Below are 16,834 nucleotides of genomic sequence, written 5' to 3'. Positions count from 1 at the left end.
ATTAATCTACATACATTTTAAGTTATTTTTCTGACAAAGTTTCAAATCAAACACTTTAAGGCTTTAAGCCAAATGAAAATATTTAAGAAAAATTATTTCAGATAATTAGTATTAGCACTCAAATGTGTGCATATTATTAATTACTAGATTAAAGTGGGTTATTTCCGAGGAAAAATATCATTACGATTTTATTCATGTTATCAACTACAACTTGGTAAACAAATATAATAAAGTATTTTCGTTTTTTTAAATTTAAATGATTACCAACTTTAAAATTAAATTATAATATCAATTTCCCAGGTGTGCAGGTCTCCTTTTTATATTCCCCACCACCCATTAGACGAATGATGACTTTTGTCAATGCGGATCCTTCCTTTTTATTACCTGTTTTTAACTCATAATTTTTAAGATCATAATATGTGAGTATCTATTGGTTAAATTTCTCATTTCTTATTTGTAATTCTATACTTAAGGGTTTAATATATAATTATGTAAACAAGGGCGCCCATATACATTAAAACAAATAAATAATAGTTTTGGAAATAAATTTACAAATAAAGTTAAACTTTATTAGGGAAATAATGAGTTATGGAAGTATATTTAAAGACCAAATTAAAACAATATATTATTAAAAAACTTTAACATAATATCAATATTAAGTTTTTGAAAATAAGCTACTTTATTATGATAAACTATGTTAAACATAGGGTAAGCCATCTTCTGGTAAATAACATGTTTCTTAAATGTGTGTTTACTTTTTGACTTGTGTCACTTAACAAACACATGTCGACTGCCCCAACGAAAAGGGTCGTATCTCGTTTTTTGCAACTTTTCAGGATAAACCAAACAAACATTCAAATTTAAATTCTTATTCTGTTTTTAACATATCAATTTGAAAATTTGGATACATGTTATAGCATGTTATCCAAATTTTCCAAGTTAAAAACAGAATAAGAATTTAATTTTGAATGTTTGTTTGGTTCATCCTGAAAAGTTTCAAAAAACGATGTACGACCCTTTTCGTTGGGGCAGTCGATGTGTAAATTTCAGTTTTCTTTACTGTTTGTACATTTAACTGTCGTTACATTATTTTACGCCTTTCGTCTCATTGTGCACTAACATTTTTATACTACACATGGCACATATTACAGTAGTATTCTAATTTATGCCACTTTGAACTTAAATAATCACACTTAGCTTAGTCTTCACTTCCTCATCGTCATATAATATCTATATTTTCCAAACTAAGTTGTTCAGTACCTCATAGAGTTTCTCAGGGAATCAACCCCGTGTAAACTCAATTTACCTAAGAGTACTTACATACACCAGCACTTTGAAAAAAAATGATTAAATTAAAATCTAAATTTTATAATTCAAAAAATGTTTAGTAATAATTAATAAAAGCCCAATCCCACTTAATATTATAAAAAAAAAATGTATAGATTAACTAAAACAGTATCTATCTATTTCATTTGTAAAATACCGTGTATTGTTAAAGTTTTCGACGAAATATTACCGGGGGATTTAGCTTTCAACCCCCCTAACCTCTGAATTTTGGGTATGAAAGTCGAAAGTTTGATTGTACAACTTTTTTGTTACTTAGATTTGGTTTCAAAACCGAAGAGCAAGGCTGCGTAATGATTTGAATCTACAAAATTACCACAACAAGTTGCAGAACTGGCGAATGAATAATATTAAAGCGCAAGCCGATTTAAGAGGTAACCTCGTCAACATTTAATTTTAATAATTTCAATAAAATAATTATGTTAACTAAAATTTTACCTTGTATAGGACATCAAGCACTGTATGGAGCCCATTTAAACGAAACCAGTTATGGTACTATCAATTTAAGACCGGATTTAGAGGAGCAAGAAGAGCAGACAAATATAAGTGTATACCTAAATAACTTCTATGAGCCCAGAAACGTTGAGTATCCAATTTATTTTGCATTATAATGTATAACCTTTAATCATTTTCTAAGTTAGTTAGTTATTAATATAATTTATAACATTAAACCATACTTAACAATGATTTTTTTGTCTGTAACCGCTGTAACTTATTTTTATGTTATTCATTAATTGTTTACAAAAAGGTGTGATATTTTTTTAAACACAAAACAAAAAAATTGTTATTGAAAAGACTTATTGATTCAGAAAGACGATGAAGAAGAAAAATTAAGCTGGGAAGAAATCGATGAATGGGTGGATGCTATAATTCAAAAATATGATTTGTTAATAATTAATTCTAAAAATATACCATATATTTTTTTTAATTTAAATTTAAATTCACTTAAAAAATACTTTTTAGAAGACAACACATATAATTGTATAGAGGAGGTGTAGTGATATTTATATTATTTATTTATTTTTTTAAATTAAACAATAATGTTTCGTTCACGTAGTTCTTCAATTATTGATATTATTTCATTACTTACACCTGTATTCCCAGCCTCTTTAGAAGCCATTAAAAGAGCAAGCCTAGACACTAACTCATTTGGATTATCATAATAAATGATTTGTGTATTAGGTTGTACATTCTTATATAATATACCAGATCCTTCTTTTGACTTAAAATGGGCGGTAAAGGCCCATATTGCTACTACTAATCCAATTGAATACATTAAAAGTTAGAGTATCAATAAAATCATTTGTTATGTCATTTTGTGAAATGTTAGAACACTCAATATTTAAACATTGTGTGCACCTCAACTTAAATTTTTTTAAATAGTCCCAAATTCGTTTAAATATTTTATTTACCTCGATAAAAATTCCAACATTTGCAAAACTAGAATCACAATAAACTACAAAGGTATATATTAAAATATTCTATCAATAAATACCGTATGTCACGGATCTTAAACGTTTTGTAGTTTAAATTTAATATATTATGATTAATACCTTATTTAGGATTTTGAAGCTTTATTAGAATGTTCTCAGGAAAAGAAGCCAAGTCGAACAAATTTTTAAAGATATAATTCAAAGATATTTTCACTGAGCCAAATTCTTTCTTCATAGCTGACATTATCAAAAGTTGTTTAGGTTTTGTTGTAAAAACATATCGTAACGAGATGGAATTACTTTTATGATAATGTAAGTGCCTTTTTGGTTAATATCAATCAAGTTCTTTTAAATATAATATAATTCTATATGTAATAATTACATGAAAGTGTCCAAAATTAAAAAAAAAACATGTTTTGGAGTTCATGGTAGAATAGAACAAATTAATTCAGCAGTATGCATAAAGATGAAGATGCTAAGTACATTTTTATTTTAATGGCCAAAAAAACGTCTAAAAATATCGTTATTGAAAATAAATTGGGAGAGTAAAAAAAATATTACCCGGGGATTTAACTTTCTACCCCCCCCCCCCTCTAATATCTGTATTTTGGGTATGAAAGTCGAAAGTTTGATTGTACAACTTTTTGTTACTTAGGTTCGGATTCAAAACCGAAGAGTCAAGTGGCGTAAAGAGTCAAAATTACAGAATGATCAAAACACATTACAGTACCATCATTTGGAAACTATTGCGTCACAAAGTTCTACAGGTAATTCCCGCTGATATTTTATTTTAAAAATTGAAATAAAATAATTATGTTAACTAAAATTTTAACTTGCATAGGACATCAAGCACACGTTGAAAGTAACAACTTTAGAGAATCACTGTATGAAACCCATTTGAACGAAACCAGTTATGGTACTATGAATTTAAGACCGGATTTAGAGGAGCAAGAAGAGCAGACCAATAAAAGCGTGTATTTAAAAAACTTTTATGAGCCCAAATACGATGTGTATCCAATTTATGTCAGAAAAAAAGTCCTAATTACTGAACTAATAGTTAGACATCATAGTTAAACCTTTAAATTAAGATTTTGTGACTCCTTAATAAGACCAGAAGTAGTACCTTATATGTACTTTCAAATATCAAACATGAAACAATTTGTTTCTTTGTCATCAAAAGCATAAACAATATTTTAAATATGTACACTTTTTCCATTTTAATTTGCATTAACGATCAAAAATTTATAAACCAAACTATTTTCAATTACAACTTGGAAAATATATCATGTTGTGATTATGTTCCTTGGATCCCGGACCATTTAAAACATACTGAGAAAATTAGACTGATTAAAGACTATTTTAAGGAGTTGAAGATAGAAGATGAGGATGATGTTGAAGAAGATGAACAAATTGATTATTGGTAATATAAAAAAATGTAAAACATCTTCTATTTTTAAACCATATATTAAAATATTATAGGTATAGAAAGGATTTACTGAATCAAAAAGAGGATGAAGAAGAAGAAGAAGAAGTACAAATAAGCTGGGAAGAGATAGATGAATGGGTAGATAGTATAATTAAAAAATATGACTTAATAATAATTAATTCTAAAAAAATACCATTTCTTTTTTTTAATTTAAATTTAAATTCGTTAAAAAAATACTTTTTAGAAGAAAGTATAAATAATTGTATAGAGGAGTGGTAATGTTTATATATATATATATATTTTTTTTTTTTTAATTAAACAATAATTTTTTGTTTACGAAGTTCTTCAATTATTGATATTATTTCATTACTTACACCTGTATTCCCAGCCTCTTTAGAAGCCATTAAAAGAGCAAGCCTAGACACTAACTCATTTGGATTATCATAATAAATGATTTGTGTATTAGGTTGTACATTCTTATATAATATACCAGATCCTTCTTTTGACTTAAAATGGGCGGTAAAGGCCCATATTGCTACTACTAATCCAATTGAATACATTAAAAGTTAGAGTATCAATAAAATCATTTGTTATGTCATTTTGTGAAATGTTAGAACACTCAATATTTAAACATTGTGTGCACCTCAACTTAAATTTTTTTAAATAGTCCCAAATTCGTTTAAATATTTTATTTACCTCGATAAAAATTCCAACATTTGCAAAACTAGAATCACAATAAACTACAAAGGTATATATTAAAATATTCTATCAATAAATACCGTATGTCACGGATCTTAAACGTTTTGTAGTTTAAATTTAATATATTATGATTAATACCTTATTTAGGATTTTGAAGCTTTATTAGAATGTTCTCAGGAAAAGAAGCCAAGTCGAACAAATTTTTAAAGATATAATTCAAAGATATTTTCACTGAGCCAAATTCTTTCTTCATAGCTGACATTATCAAAAGTTGTTTAGGTTTTGTTGTAAAAACATATCGTAACGAGATGGAATTACTTTTATGATAATGTAAGTGCCTTTTTGGTTAATATCAATCAAGTTCTTTTAAATATAATATAATTCTATATGTAATAATTACATGAAAGTGTCCAAAATTAAAAAAAAAACATGTTTTGGAGTTCATGGTAGAATAGAACAAATTAATTCAGCAGTATGCATAAAGATGAAGATGCTAAGTACATTTTTATTTTAATGGCCAAAAAAACGTCTAAAAATATCGTTATTGAAAATAAATTGGGAGAGTAAAAAAAATATTACCCGGGGATTTAACTTTCTACCCCCCCCCCCCTCTAATATCTGTATTTTGGGTATGAAAGTCGAAAGTTTGATTGTACAACTTTTTGTTACTTAGGTTCGGATTCAAAACCGAAGAGTCAAGTGGCGTAAAGAGTCAAAATTACAGAATGATCAAAACACATTACAGTACCATCATTTGGAAACTATTGCGTCACAAAGTTCTACAGGTAATTCCCGCTGATATTTTATTTTAAAAATTGAAATAAAATAATTATGTTAACTAAAATTTTAACTTGCATAGGACATCAAGCACACGTTGAAAGTAACAACTTTAGAGAATCACTGTATGAAACCCATTTGAACGAAACCAGTTATGGTACTATGAATTTAAGACCGGATTTAGAGGAGCAAGAAGAGCAGACCAATAAAAGCGTGTATTTAAAAAACTTTTATGAGCCCAAATACGATGTGTATCCAATTTATGTCAGAAAAAAAGTCCTAATTACTGAACTAATAGTTAGACATCATAGTTAAACCTTTAAATTAAGATTTTGTGACTCCTTAATAAGACCAGAAGTAGTACCTTATATGTACTTTCAAATATCAAACATGAAACAATTTGTTTCTTTGCCATCAAAAGCATAAACAATATTTTAAATATGTACACTTTTTCCATTTTAATTTGCATTAACGATCAAAAATTTATAAACCAAACTATTTTCAATTACAACTTGGAAAATATATCATGTTGTGATTATGTTCCTTGGATCCCGGACCATTTAAAACATACTGAGAAAATTAGACTGATTAAAGACTATTTTAAGGAGTTGAAGATAGAAGATGAGGATGATGTTGAAGAAGATGAACAAATTGATTATTGGTAATATAAAAAAATGTAAAACATCTTCTATTTTTAAACCATATATTAAAATATTATAGGTATAGAAAAGACTTATTGATTTAGAAAGACGATGAAGAAGAAAAATTAAGCTGGGAAGAAATCGATGAATGGGTGGATGCTATAATTCAAAAATATGATTTGTTAATAATTAATTCTAAAAATATACCATATATTTTTTTTAATTTAAATTTAAATTCACTTAAAAAATACTTTTTAGAAGACAACACATATAATTGTATAGAGGAGGTGTAGTGATATTTATATTATTTATTTATTTTTTTAAATTAAACAATAATGTTTCGTTCACGTAGTTCTTCAATTATTGATATTATTTCATTACTTACACCTGTATTCCCAGCCTCTTTAGAAGCCATTAAAAGAGCAAGCCTAGACACTAACTCATTTGGATTATCATAATAAATGATTTGTGTATTAGGTTGTACATTCTTATATAATATACCAGATCCTTCTTTTGACTTAAAATGGGCGGTAAAGGCCCATATTGCTACTACTAATCCAATTGAATACATTAAAAGTTAGAGTATCAATAAAATCATTTGTTATGTCATTTTGTGAAATGTTAGAACACTCAATATTTAAACATTGTGTGCACCTCAACTTAAATTTTTTTAAATAGTCCCAAATTCGTTTAAATATTTTATTTACCTCGATAAAAATTCCAACATTTGCAAAACTAGAATCACAATAAACTACAAAGGTATATATTAAAATATTCTATCAATAAATACCGTATGTCACGGATCTTAAACTTTTTGTAGTTTAAATTTAATATATTATGATTAATACCTTATTTAGGATTTTGAAGCTTTATTAGAATGTTCTCAGGAAAAGAAGCCAAGTCGAACAAATTTTTAAAGATATAATTCAAAGATATTTTCACTGAGCCAAATTCTTTCTTCATAGCTGACATTATCAAAAGTTGTTTAGGTTTTGTTGTAAAAACATATCGTAACGAGATGGAATTACTTTTATGATAATGTAAGTGCCTTTTTGGTTAATATCAATCAAGTTCTTTTAAATATAATATAATTCTATATGTAATAATTACATGAAAGTGTCCAAAATTAAAAAAAAAACATGTTTTGGAGTTCATGGTAGAATAGAACAAATTAATTCAGCAGTATGCATAAAGATGAAGATGCTAAGTACATTTTTATTTTAATGGCCAAAAAAACGTCTAAAAATATCGTTATTGAAAATAAATTGGGAGAGTAAAAAAAATATTACCCGGGGATTTAACTTTCTACCCCCCCCCCTCTAATATCTGTATTTTGGGTATGAAAGTCGAAAGTTTGATTGTACAACTTTTTGTTACTTAGGTTCGGATTCAAAACCGAAGAGTCAAGTGGCGTAAAGAGTCAAAATTACAGAATGATCAAAACACATTACAGTACCATCATTTGGAAACTATTGCGTCACAAAGTTCTACAGGTAATTCCCGCTGATATTTTATTTTAAAAATTGAAATAAAATAATTATGTTAACTAAAATTTTAACTTGCATAGGACATCAAGCACACGTTGAAAGTAACAACTTTAGAGAATCACTGTATGAAACCCATTTGAACGAAACCAGTTATGGTACTATGAATTTAAGACCGGATTTAGAGGAGCAAGAAGAGCAGACCAATAAAAGCGTGTATTTAAAAAACTTTTATGAGCCCAAATACGATGTGTATCCAATTTATGTCAGAAAAAAAGTCCTAATTACTGAACTAATAGTTAGACATCATAGTTAAACCTTTAAATTAAGATTTTGTGACTCCTTAATAAGACCAGAAGTAGTACCTTATATGTACTTTCAAATATCAAACATGAAACAATTTGTTTCTTTGCCATCAAAAGCATAAACAATATTTTAAATATGTACACTTTTTCCATTTTAATTTGCATTAACGATCAAAAATTTATAAACCAAACTATTTTCAATTACAACTTGGAAAATATATCATGTTGTGATTATGTTCCTTGGATCCCGGACCATTTAAAACATACTGAGAAAATTAGACTGATTAAAGACTATTTTAAGGAGTTGAAGATAGAAGATGAGGATGATGTTGAAGAAGATGAACAAATTGATTATTGGTAATATAAAAAAATGTAAAACATCTTCTATTTTTAAACCATATATTAAAATATTATAGGTATAGAAAGGATTTACTGAATCAAAAAGAGGATGAAGAAGAAGAAGAAGAAGTACAAATAAGCTGGGAAGAGATAGATGAATGGGTAGATAGTATAATTAAAAAATATGACTTAATAATAATTAATTCTAAAAAAATACCATTTCTTTTTTTTAATTTAAATTTAAATTCGTTAAAAAAATACTTTTTAGAAGAAAGTATAAATAATTGTATAGAGGAGTGGTAATGTTTATATATATATATATATTTTTTTTTTTTTTAATTAAACAATAATTTTTTGTTTACGAAGTTCTTCAATTATTGATATTATTTCATTACTTACACCTGTATTCCCAGCCTCTTTAGAAGCCATTAAAAGAGCAAGCCTAGACACTAACTCATTTGGATTATCATAATAAATGATTTGTGTATTAGGTTGTACATTCTTATATAATATACCAGATCCTTCTTTTGACTTAAAATGGGCGGTAAAGGCCCATATTGCTACTACTAATCCAATTGAATACATTAAAAGTTAGAGTATCAATAAAATCATTTGTTATGTCATTTTGTGAAATGTTAGAACACTCAATATTTAAACATTGTGTGCACCTCAACTTAAATTTTTTTAAATAGTCCCAAATTCGTTTAAATATTTTATTTACCTCGATAAAAATTCCAACATTTGCAAAACTAGAATCACAATAAACTACAAAGGTATATATTAAAATATTCTATCAATAAATACCGTATGTCACGGATCTTAAACTTTTTGTAGTTTAAATTTAATATATTATGATTAATACCTTATTTAGGATTTTGAAGCTTTATTAGAATGTTCTCAGGAAAAGAAGCCAAGTCGAACAAATTTTTAAAGATATAATTCAAAGATATTTTCACTGAGCCAAATTCTTTCTTCATAGCTGACATTATCAAAAGTTGTTTAGGTTTTGTTGTAAAAACATATCGTAACGAGATGGAATTACTTTTATGATAATGTAAGTGCCTTTTTGGTTAATATCAATCAAGTTCTTTTAAATATAATATAATTCTATATGTAATAATTACATGAAAGTGTCCAAAATTAAAAAAAAAACATGTTTTGGAGTTCATGGTAGAATAGAACAAATTAATTCAGCAGTATGCATAAAGATGAAGATGCTAAGTACATTTTTATTTTAATGGCCAAAAAAACGTCTAAAAATATCGTTATTGAAAATAAATTGGGTGAGTAAAAAAAATATTACCCGGGGATTTAACTATCTACCCCCCCCCCCTCTAATATCTGTATTTTGGGTATGAAAGTCGAAAGTTTGATTGTACAACTTTTTGTTACTTAGGTTCGGATTCAAAACCGAAGAGTCAAGTGGCGTAAAGAGTCAAAATTACAGAATGATCAAAACACATTACAGTACCATCATTTGGAAACTATTGCGTCACAAAGTTCTACAGGTAATTCCCGCTGATATTTTATTTTAAAAATTGAAATAAAATAATTATGTTAACTAAAATTTTAACTTGCATAGGACATCAAGCACACGTTGAAAGTAACAACTTTAGAGAATCACTGTATGAAACCCATTTGAACGAAACCAGTTATGGTACTATGAATTTAAGACCGGATTTAGAGGAGCAAGAAGAGCAGACCAATAAAAGCGTGTATTTAAAAAACTTTTATGAGCCCAAATACGATGTGTATCCAATTTATGTCAGAAAAAAAGTCCTAATTACTGAACTAATAGTTAGACATCATAGTTAAACCTTTAAATTAAGATTTTGTGACTCCTTAATAAGACCAGAAGTAGTACCTTATATGTACTTTCAAATATCAAACATGAAACAATTTGTTTCTTTGCCATCAAAAGCATAAACAATATTTTAAATATGTACACTTTTTCCATTTTAATTTGCATTAACGATCAAAAATTTATAAACCAAACTATTTTCAATTACAACTTGGAAAATATATCATGTTGTGATTATGTTCCTTGGATCCCGGACCATTTAAAACATACTGAGAAAATTAGACTGATTAAAGACTATTTTAAGGAGTTGAAGATAGAAGATGAGGATGATGTTGAAGAAGATGAACAAATTGATTATTGGTAATATAAAAAAATGTAAAACATCTTCTATTTTTAAACCATATATTAAAATATTATAGGTATAAAAAGGATTTACTGAATCAAAAAGAGGATGAAGAAGAAGAAGAAGAAGTACAAATAAGCTGGGAAGAGATAGATGAATGGGTAGATAGTATAATTAAAAAATATGACTTAATAATAATTAATTCTAAAAAAATACCATTTCTTTTTTTTAATTTAAATTTAAATTCGTTAAAAAAATACTTTTTAGAAGAAAGTATAAATAATTGTATAGAGGAGTGGTAATGTTTATATATATATATATATTTTTTTTTTTTTTAATTAAACAATAATTTTTTGTTTACGAAGTTCTTCAATTATTGATATTATTTCATTACTTACACCTGTATTCCCAGCCTCTTTAGAAGCCATTAAAAGAGCAAGCCTAGACACTAACTCATTTGGATTATCATAATAAATGATTTGTGTATTAGGTTGTACATTCTTATATAATATACCAGATCCTTCTTTTGACTTAAAATGGGCGGTAAAGGCCCATATTGCTACTACTAATCCAATTGAATACATTAAAAGTTAGAGTATCAATAAAATCATTTGTTATGTCATTTTGTGAAATGTTAGAACACTCAATATTTAAACATTGTGTGCACCTCAACTTAAATTTTTTTAAATAGTCCCAAATTCGTTTAAATATTTTATTTACCTCGATAAAAATTCCAACATTTGCAAAACTAGAATCACAATAAACTACAAAGGTATATATTAAAATATTCTATCAATAAATACCGTATGTCACGGATCTTAAACTTTTTGTAGTTTAAATTTAATATATTATGATTAATACCTTATTTAGGATTTTGAAGCTTTATTAGAATGTTCTCAGGAAAAGAAGCCAAGTCGAACAAATTTTTAAAGATATAATTCAAAGATATTTTCACTGAGCCAAATTCTTTCTTCATAGCTGACATTATCAAAAGTTGTTTAGGTTTTGTTGTAAAAACATATCGTAACGAGATGGAATTACTTTTATGATAATGTAAGTGCCTTTTTGGTTAATATCAATCAAGTTCTTTTAAATATAATATAATTCTATATGTAATAATTACATGAAAGTGTCCAAAATTAAAAAAAAAACATGTTTTGGAGTTCATGGTAGAATAGAACAAATTAATTCAGCAGTATGCATAAAGATGAAGATGCTAAGTACATTTTTATTTTAATGGCCAAAAAAACGTCTAAAAATATCGTTATTGAAAATAAATTGGGAGAGTAAAAAAAATATTACCCGGGGATTTAACTTTCTACCCCCCCCCCCCTCTAATATCTGTATTTTGGGTATGAAAGTCGAAAGTTTGATTGTACAACTTTTTGTTACTTAGGTTCGGATTCAAAACCGAAGAGTCAAGTGGCGTAAAGAGTCAAAATTACAGAATGATCAAAACACATTACAGTACCATCATTTGGAAACTATTGCGTCACAAAGTTCTACAGGTAATTCCCGCTGATATTTTATTTTAAAAATTGAAATAAAATAATTATGTTAACTAAAATTTTAACTTGCATAGGACATCAAGCACACGTTGAAAGTAACAACTTTAGAGAATCACTGTATGAAACCCATTTGAACGAAACCAGTTATGGTACTATGAATTTAAGACCGGATTTAGAGGAGCAAGAAGAGCAGACCAATAAAAGCGTGTATTTAAAAAACTTTTATGAGCCCAAATACGATGTGTATCCAATTTATGTCAGAAAAAAAGTCCTAATTACTGAACTAATAGTTAGACATCATAGTTAAACCTTTAAATTAAGATTTTGTGACTCCTTAATAAGACCAGAAGTAGTACCTTATATGTACTTTCAAATATCAAACATGAAACAATTTGTTTCTTTGCCATCAAAAGCATAAACAATATTTTAAATATGTACACTTTTTCCATTTTAATTTGCATTAACGATCAAAAATTTATAAACCAAACTATTTTCAATTACAACTTGGAAAATATATCATGTTGTGATTATGTTCCTTGGATCCCGGACCATTTAAAACATACTGAGAAAATTAGACTGATTAAAGACTATTTTAAGGAGTTGAAGATAGAAGATGAGGATGATGTTGAAGAAGATGAACAAATTGATTATTGGTAATATAAAAAAATGTAAAACATCTTCTATTTTTAAACCATATATTAAAATATTATAGGTATAGAAAAGACTTATTGATTCAGAAAGACGATGAAGAAGAAAAATTAAGCTGGGAAGAAATCGATGAATGGGTGGATGCTTTAATTCAAAAATATGATTTGTTAATAATTAATTCTAAAAATATACCATATATTTTTTTTAATTTAAATTTAAATTCGTTAAAAAAATACTTTTTAGAAGAAAGTATAAATAATTGTATAGAGGAGTGGTAATGTTTATATATATATATATTTTTTTTTTTTTTTAAATTAAACAATAATGTTTCGTTCACGTAGTTCTTCAATTATTGATATTATTTCATTACTTACACCTGTATTCCCAGCCTCTTTAGAAGCCATTAAAAGAGCAAGCCTAGACACTAACTCATTTGGATTATCATAATAAATGATTTGTGTATTAGGTTGTACATTCTTATATAATATACCAGATCCTTCTTTTGACTTAAAATGGGCGGTAAAGGCCCATATTGCTACTACTAATCCAATTGAATACATTAAAAGTTAGAGTATCAATAAAATCATTTGTTATGTCATTTTGTGAAATGTTAGAACACTCAATATTTAAACATTGTGTGCACCTCAACTTAAATTTTTTTAAATAGTCCCAAATTCGTTTAAATATTTTATTTACCTCGATAAAAATTCCAACATTTGCAAAACTAGAATCACAATAAACTACAAAGGTATATATTAAAATATTCTATCAATAAATACCGTATGTCACGGATCTTAAACGTTTTGTAGTTTAAATTTAATATATTATGATTAATACCTTATTTAGGATTTTGAAGCTTTATTAGAATGTTCTCAGGAAAAGAAGCCAAGTCGAACAAATTTTTAAAGATATAATTCAAAGATATTTTCACTGAGCCAAATTCTTTCTTCATAGCTGACATTATCAAAAGTTGTTTAGGTTTTGTTGTAAAAACATATCGTAACGAGATGGAATTACTTTTATGATAATGTAAGTGCCTTTTTGGTTAATATCAATCAAGTTCTTTTAAATATAATATAATTCTATATGTAATAATTACATGAAAGTGTCCAAAATTAAAAAAAAAACATGTTTTGGAGTTCATGGTAGAATAGAACAAATTAATTCAGCAGTATGCATAAAGATGAAGATGCTAAGTACATTTTTATTTTAATGGCCAAAAAAACGTCTAAAAATATCGTTATTGAAAATAAATTGGGAGAGTAAAAAAAATATTACCCGGGGATTTAACTTTCTACCCCCCCCCCTCTAATATCTGTATTTTGGGTATGAAAGTCGAAAGTTTGATTGTACAACTTTTTGTTACTTAGGTTCGGATTCAAAACCGAAGAGTCAAGTGGCGTAAAGAGTCAAAATTACAGAATGATCAAAACACATTACAGTACCATCATTTGGAAACTATTGCGTCACAAAGTTCTACAGGTAATTCCCGCTGATATTTTATTTTAAAAATTGAAATAAAATAATTATGTTAACTAAAATTTTAACTTGCATAGGACATCAAGCACACGTTGAAAGTAACAACTTTAGAGAATCACTGTATGAAACCCATTTGAACGAAACCAGTTATGGTACTATGAATTTAAGACCGGATTTAGAGGAGCAAGAAGAGCAGACCAATAAAAGCGTGTATTTAAAAAACTTTTATGAGCCCAAATACGATGTGTATCCAATTTATGTCAGAAAAAAAGTCCTAATTACTGAACTAATAGTTAGACATCATAGTTAAACCTTTAAATTAAGATTTTGTGACTCCTTAATAAGACCAGAAGTAGTACCTTATATGTACTTTCAAATATCAAACATGAAACAATTTGTTTCTTTGTCATCAAAAGCATAAACAATATTTTAAATATGTACACTTTTTCCATTTTAATTTGCATTAACGATCAAAAATTTATAAACCAAACTATTTTCAATTACAACTTGGAAAATATATCATGTTGTGATTATGTTCCTTGGATCCCGGACCATTTAAAACATACTGAGAAAATTAGACTGATTAAAGACTATTTTAAGGAGTTGAAGATAGAAGATGAGGATGATGTTGAAGAAGATGAACAAATTGATTATTGGTAATATAAAAAAATGTAAAACATCTTCTATTTTTAAACCATATATTAAAATATTATAGGTATAGAAAGGATTTACTGAATCAAAAAGAGGATGAAGAAGAAGAAGAAGAAGTACAAATAAGCTGGGAAGAGATAGATGAATGGGTAGAAAGTATAATTAAAAAATATGACTTAATAATAATTAATTCTAAAAAAATACCATTTCTTTTTTTTAATTTAAATTTAAATTCGTTAAAAAAATACTTTTTAGAAGAAAGTATAAATAATTGTATAGAGGAGTGGTAATGTTTATATATATATATATTTTTTTTTTTTTTTAAATTAAACAATAATGTTTCGTTCACGTAGTTCTTCAATTATTGATATTATTTCATTACTTACACCTGTATTCCCAGCCTCTTTAGAAGCCATTAAAAGAGCAAGCCTAGACACTAACTCATTTGGATTATCATAATAAATGATTTGTGTATTAGGTTGTACATTCTTATATAATATACCAGATCCTTCTTTTGACTTAAAATGGGCGGTAAAGGCCCATATTGCTACTACTAATCCAATTGAATACATTAAAAGTTAGAGTATCAATAAAATCATTTGTTATGTCATTTTGTGAAATGTTAGAACACTCAATATTTAAACATTGTGTGCACCTCAACTTAAATTTTTTTAAATAGTCCCAAATTCGTTTAAATATTTTATTTACCTCGATAAAAATTCCAACATTTGCAAAACTAGAATCACAATAAACTACAAAGGTATATATTAAAATATTCTATCAATAAATACCGTATGTCACGGATCTTAAACTTTTTGTAGTTTAAATTTAATATATTATGATTAATACCTTATTTAGGATTTTGAAGCTTTATTAGAATGTTCTCAGGAAAAGAAGCCAAGTCGAACAAATTTTTAAAGATATAATTCAAAGATATTTTCACTGAGCCAAATTCTTTCTTCATAGCTGACATTATCAAAAGTTGTTTAGGTTTTGTTGTAAAAACATATCGTAACGAGATGGAATTACTTTTATGATAATGTAAGTGCCTTTTTGGTTAATATCAATCAAGTTCTTTTAAATATAATATAATTCTATATGTAATAATTACATGAAAGTGTCCAAAATTAAAAAAAAAACATGTTTTGGAGTTCATGGTAGAATAGAACAAATTAATTCAGCAGTATGCATAAAGATGAAGATGCTAAGTACATTTTTATTTTAATGGCCAAAAAAACGTCTAAAAATATCGTTATTGAAAATAAATTGGGAGAGTAAAAAAAATATTACCCGGGGATTTAACTTTCTACCCCCCCCCCCTCTAATATCTGTATTTTGGGTATGAAAGTCGAAAGTTTGATTGTACAACTTTTTGTTACTTAGGTTCGGATTCAAAACCGAAGAGTCAAGTGGCGTAAAGAGTCAAAATTACAGAATGATCAAAACACATTACAGTACCATCATTTGGAAACTATTGCGTCACAAAGTTCTACAGGTAATTCCCGCTGATATTTTATTTTAAAAATTGAAATAAAATAATTATGTTAACTAAAATTTTAACTTGCATAGGACATCAAGCACACGTTGAAAGTAACAACTTTAGAGAATCACTGTATGAAACCCATTTGAACGAAACCAGTTATGGTACTATGAATTTAAGACCGGATTTAGAGGAGCAAGAAGAGCAGACCAATAAAAGCGTGTATTTAAAAAACTTTTATGAGCCCAAATACGATGTGTATCCAATTTATGTCAGAAAAAAAGTCCTAATTACTGAACTAATAGTTAGACATCATAGTTAAACCTTTAAATTAAGATTTTGTGACTCCTTAATAAGACCAGAAGTAGTACCTTATATGTACTTTCAAATATCAAACATGAAACAATTTGTTTCTTTGTCATCAAAAGCATAAACAATATTTTAAATATGTACACTTTTTCCATTTTAATTTGCAT

At 27.0% G+C, this 16,834-nt stretch overlaps 7 protein-coding genes across 7 annotated transcripts; all 7 read left to right on the top strand.

Moving 5' to 3' along the window:
- The first annotated feature begins 1,684 nt into the window (after positions 1–1,684).
- LOC126842457 (uncharacterized) lies at positions 1,685–3,920 on the top strand. Its single transcript, XM_050579476.1, has 4 exons — positions 1,685–1,718; positions 1,792–1,892; positions 3,433–3,544; positions 3,619–3,920. The coding sequence occupies exons 1-4, from the start codon at positions 1,685–1,687 to the stop codon at positions 3,849–3,851; spliced, it is 480 nt and encodes a 159-aa protein (XP_050435433.1). The 3' UTR covers positions 3,852–3,920.
- A 237-nt stretch (positions 3,921–4,157) lies between these two features.
- Positions 4,158–6,147, top strand: LOC126842456 (uncharacterized). The gene is made up of 4 exons (XM_050579475.1): positions 4,158–4,168; positions 4,257–4,341; positions 5,576–5,687; positions 5,762–6,147. Exons 1-4 carry the CDS (start codon positions 4,158–4,160, stop codon positions 5,992–5,994), a joined length of 441 nt encoding a protein of 146 aa, XP_050435432.1. The 3' UTR covers positions 5,995–6,147.
- Positions 6,148–6,655: 508 nt separating this feature from the next.
- On the top strand, positions 6,656–8,273 carry LOC126842455 (uncharacterized). The gene is made up of 3 exons (XM_050579474.1): positions 6,656–6,742; positions 7,702–7,813; positions 7,888–8,273. The coding sequence occupies exons 1-3, from the start codon at positions 6,656–6,658 to the stop codon at positions 8,118–8,120; spliced, it is 432 nt and encodes a 143-aa protein (XP_050435431.1). The 3' UTR covers positions 8,121–8,273.
- A 153-nt stretch (positions 8,274–8,426) lies between these two features.
- On the top strand, positions 8,427–10,416 carry LOC126842454 (uncharacterized). The gene is made up of 4 exons (XM_050579472.1): positions 8,427–8,437; positions 8,526–8,610; positions 9,845–9,956; positions 10,031–10,416. The coding sequence occupies exons 1-4, from the start codon at positions 8,427–8,429 to the stop codon at positions 10,261–10,263; spliced, it is 441 nt and encodes a 146-aa protein (XP_050435429.1). The 3' UTR covers positions 10,264–10,416.
- Positions 10,417–10,569: 153 nt separating this feature from the next.
- On the top strand, positions 10,570–12,560 carry LOC126842453 (uncharacterized). The gene is made up of 4 exons (XM_050579471.1): positions 10,570–10,580; positions 10,669–10,753; positions 11,989–12,100; positions 12,175–12,560. Exons 1-4 carry the CDS (start codon positions 10,570–10,572, stop codon positions 12,405–12,407), a joined length of 441 nt encoding a protein of 146 aa, XP_050435428.1. The 3' UTR covers positions 12,408–12,560.
- A 512-nt stretch (positions 12,561–13,072) lies between these two features.
- LOC126842452 (uncharacterized) lies at positions 13,073–14,606 on the top strand. Its single transcript, XM_050579470.1, has 3 exons — positions 13,073–13,159; positions 14,119–14,230; positions 14,305–14,606. The coding sequence occupies exons 1-3, from the start codon at positions 13,073–13,075 to the stop codon at positions 14,535–14,537; spliced, it is 432 nt and encodes a 143-aa protein (XP_050435427.1). The 3' UTR covers positions 14,538–14,606.
- Positions 14,607–14,843: 237 nt separating this feature from the next.
- On the top strand, positions 14,844–16,749 carry LOC126842451 (uncharacterized). The gene is made up of 4 exons (XM_050579469.1): positions 14,844–14,854; positions 14,943–15,027; positions 16,262–16,373; positions 16,448–16,749. Exons 1-4 carry the CDS (start codon positions 14,844–14,846, stop codon positions 16,678–16,680), a joined length of 441 nt encoding a protein of 146 aa, XP_050435426.1. The 3' UTR covers positions 16,681–16,749.
- The last annotated feature ends 85 nt before the right edge of the window (positions 16,750–16,834 follow it).

The sequence above is a fragment of the Adelges cooleyi genome, unplaced genomic scaffold (assembly GCF_023614345.1).
Source record: "Adelges cooleyi isolate 19-005CV unplaced genomic scaffold, UGA_ACOO_1.1 ACOO_flye_CR_arks_rails_tigmint_CR_PRNA_521, whole genome shotgun sequence".
In the NCBI taxonomy this organism is placed as follows: Eukaryota; Metazoa; Arthropoda; class Insecta; order Hemiptera; family Adelgidae; genus Adelges; species Adelges cooleyi.
Note: the sequence above shows the minus strand (reverse complement) of the source record. Positions and strands in the feature narration are given on the sequence as shown.

Bases quoted from the DNA above. Each gene is read 5' to 3' on its own strand.
- LOC126842453 (XM_050579471.1), top strand. The intron at 10,754-11,988 runs GTAGATAGTATA...TTTGTTACTTAG, and splicing joins GGGAAGAGATAGATGAATGG to GTTCGGATTCAAAACCGAAG. The intron at 12,101-12,174 runs GTAATTCCCGCT...TAACTTGCATAG, and splicing joins TGCGTCACAAAGTTCTACAG to GACATCAAGCACACGTTGAA.
- LOC126842457 (XM_050579476.1), top strand. From the start codon at position 1,685: ATGAATAATATTAAAGCGCAAGCCGATTTAAGAG. The intron at 1,719-1,791 runs GTAACCTCGTCA...TACCTTGTATAG, and splicing joins AGCGCAAGCCGATTTAAGAG to GACATCAAGCACTGTATGGA. The intron at 3,545-3,618 runs GTAATTCCCGCT...TAACTTGCATAG, and splicing joins TGCGTCACAAAGTTCTACAG to GACATCAAGCACACGTTGAA.
- LOC126842451 (XM_050579469.1), top strand. The intron at 15,028-16,261 runs GTAGAAAGTATA...TTTGTTACTTAG, and splicing joins GGGAAGAGATAGATGAATGG to GTTCGGATTCAAAACCGAAG. The intron at 16,374-16,447 runs GTAATTCCCGCT...TAACTTGCATAG, and splicing joins TGCGTCACAAAGTTCTACAG to GACATCAAGCACACGTTGAA.
- LOC126842455 (XM_050579474.1), top strand. From the start codon at position 6,656: ATGTTTCGTTCACGTAGTTCTTCAATTATTGATATTATTTCATTACTT. The intron at 6,743-7,701 runs GCAAGCCTAGAC...TTTGTTACTTAG, and splicing joins CTTTAGAAGCCATTAAAAGA to GTTCGGATTCAAAACCGAAG. The intron at 7,814-7,887 runs GTAATTCCCGCT...TAACTTGCATAG, and splicing joins TGCGTCACAAAGTTCTACAG to GACATCAAGCACACGTTGAA.
- LOC126842456 (XM_050579475.1), top strand. The intron at 4,342-5,575 runs GTAGATAGTATA...TTTGTTACTTAG, and splicing joins GGGAAGAGATAGATGAATGG to GTTCGGATTCAAAACCGAAG. The intron at 5,688-5,761 runs GTAATTCCCGCT...TAACTTGCATAG, and splicing joins TGCGTCACAAAGTTCTACAG to GACATCAAGCACACGTTGAA.
- LOC126842454 (XM_050579472.1), top strand. The intron at 8,611-9,844 runs GTAGATAGTATA...TTTGTTACTTAG, and splicing joins GGGAAGAGATAGATGAATGG to GTTCGGATTCAAAACCGAAG. The intron at 9,957-10,030 runs GTAATTCCCGCT...TAACTTGCATAG, and splicing joins TGCGTCACAAAGTTCTACAG to GACATCAAGCACACGTTGAA.
- LOC126842452 (XM_050579470.1), top strand. From the start codon at position 13,073: ATGTTTCGTTCACGTAGTTCTTCAATTATTGATATTATTTCATTACTT. The intron at 13,160-14,118 runs GCAAGCCTAGAC...TTTGTTACTTAG, and splicing joins CTTTAGAAGCCATTAAAAGA to GTTCGGATTCAAAACCGAAG. The intron at 14,231-14,304 runs GTAATTCCCGCT...TAACTTGCATAG, and splicing joins TGCGTCACAAAGTTCTACAG to GACATCAAGCACACGTTGAA.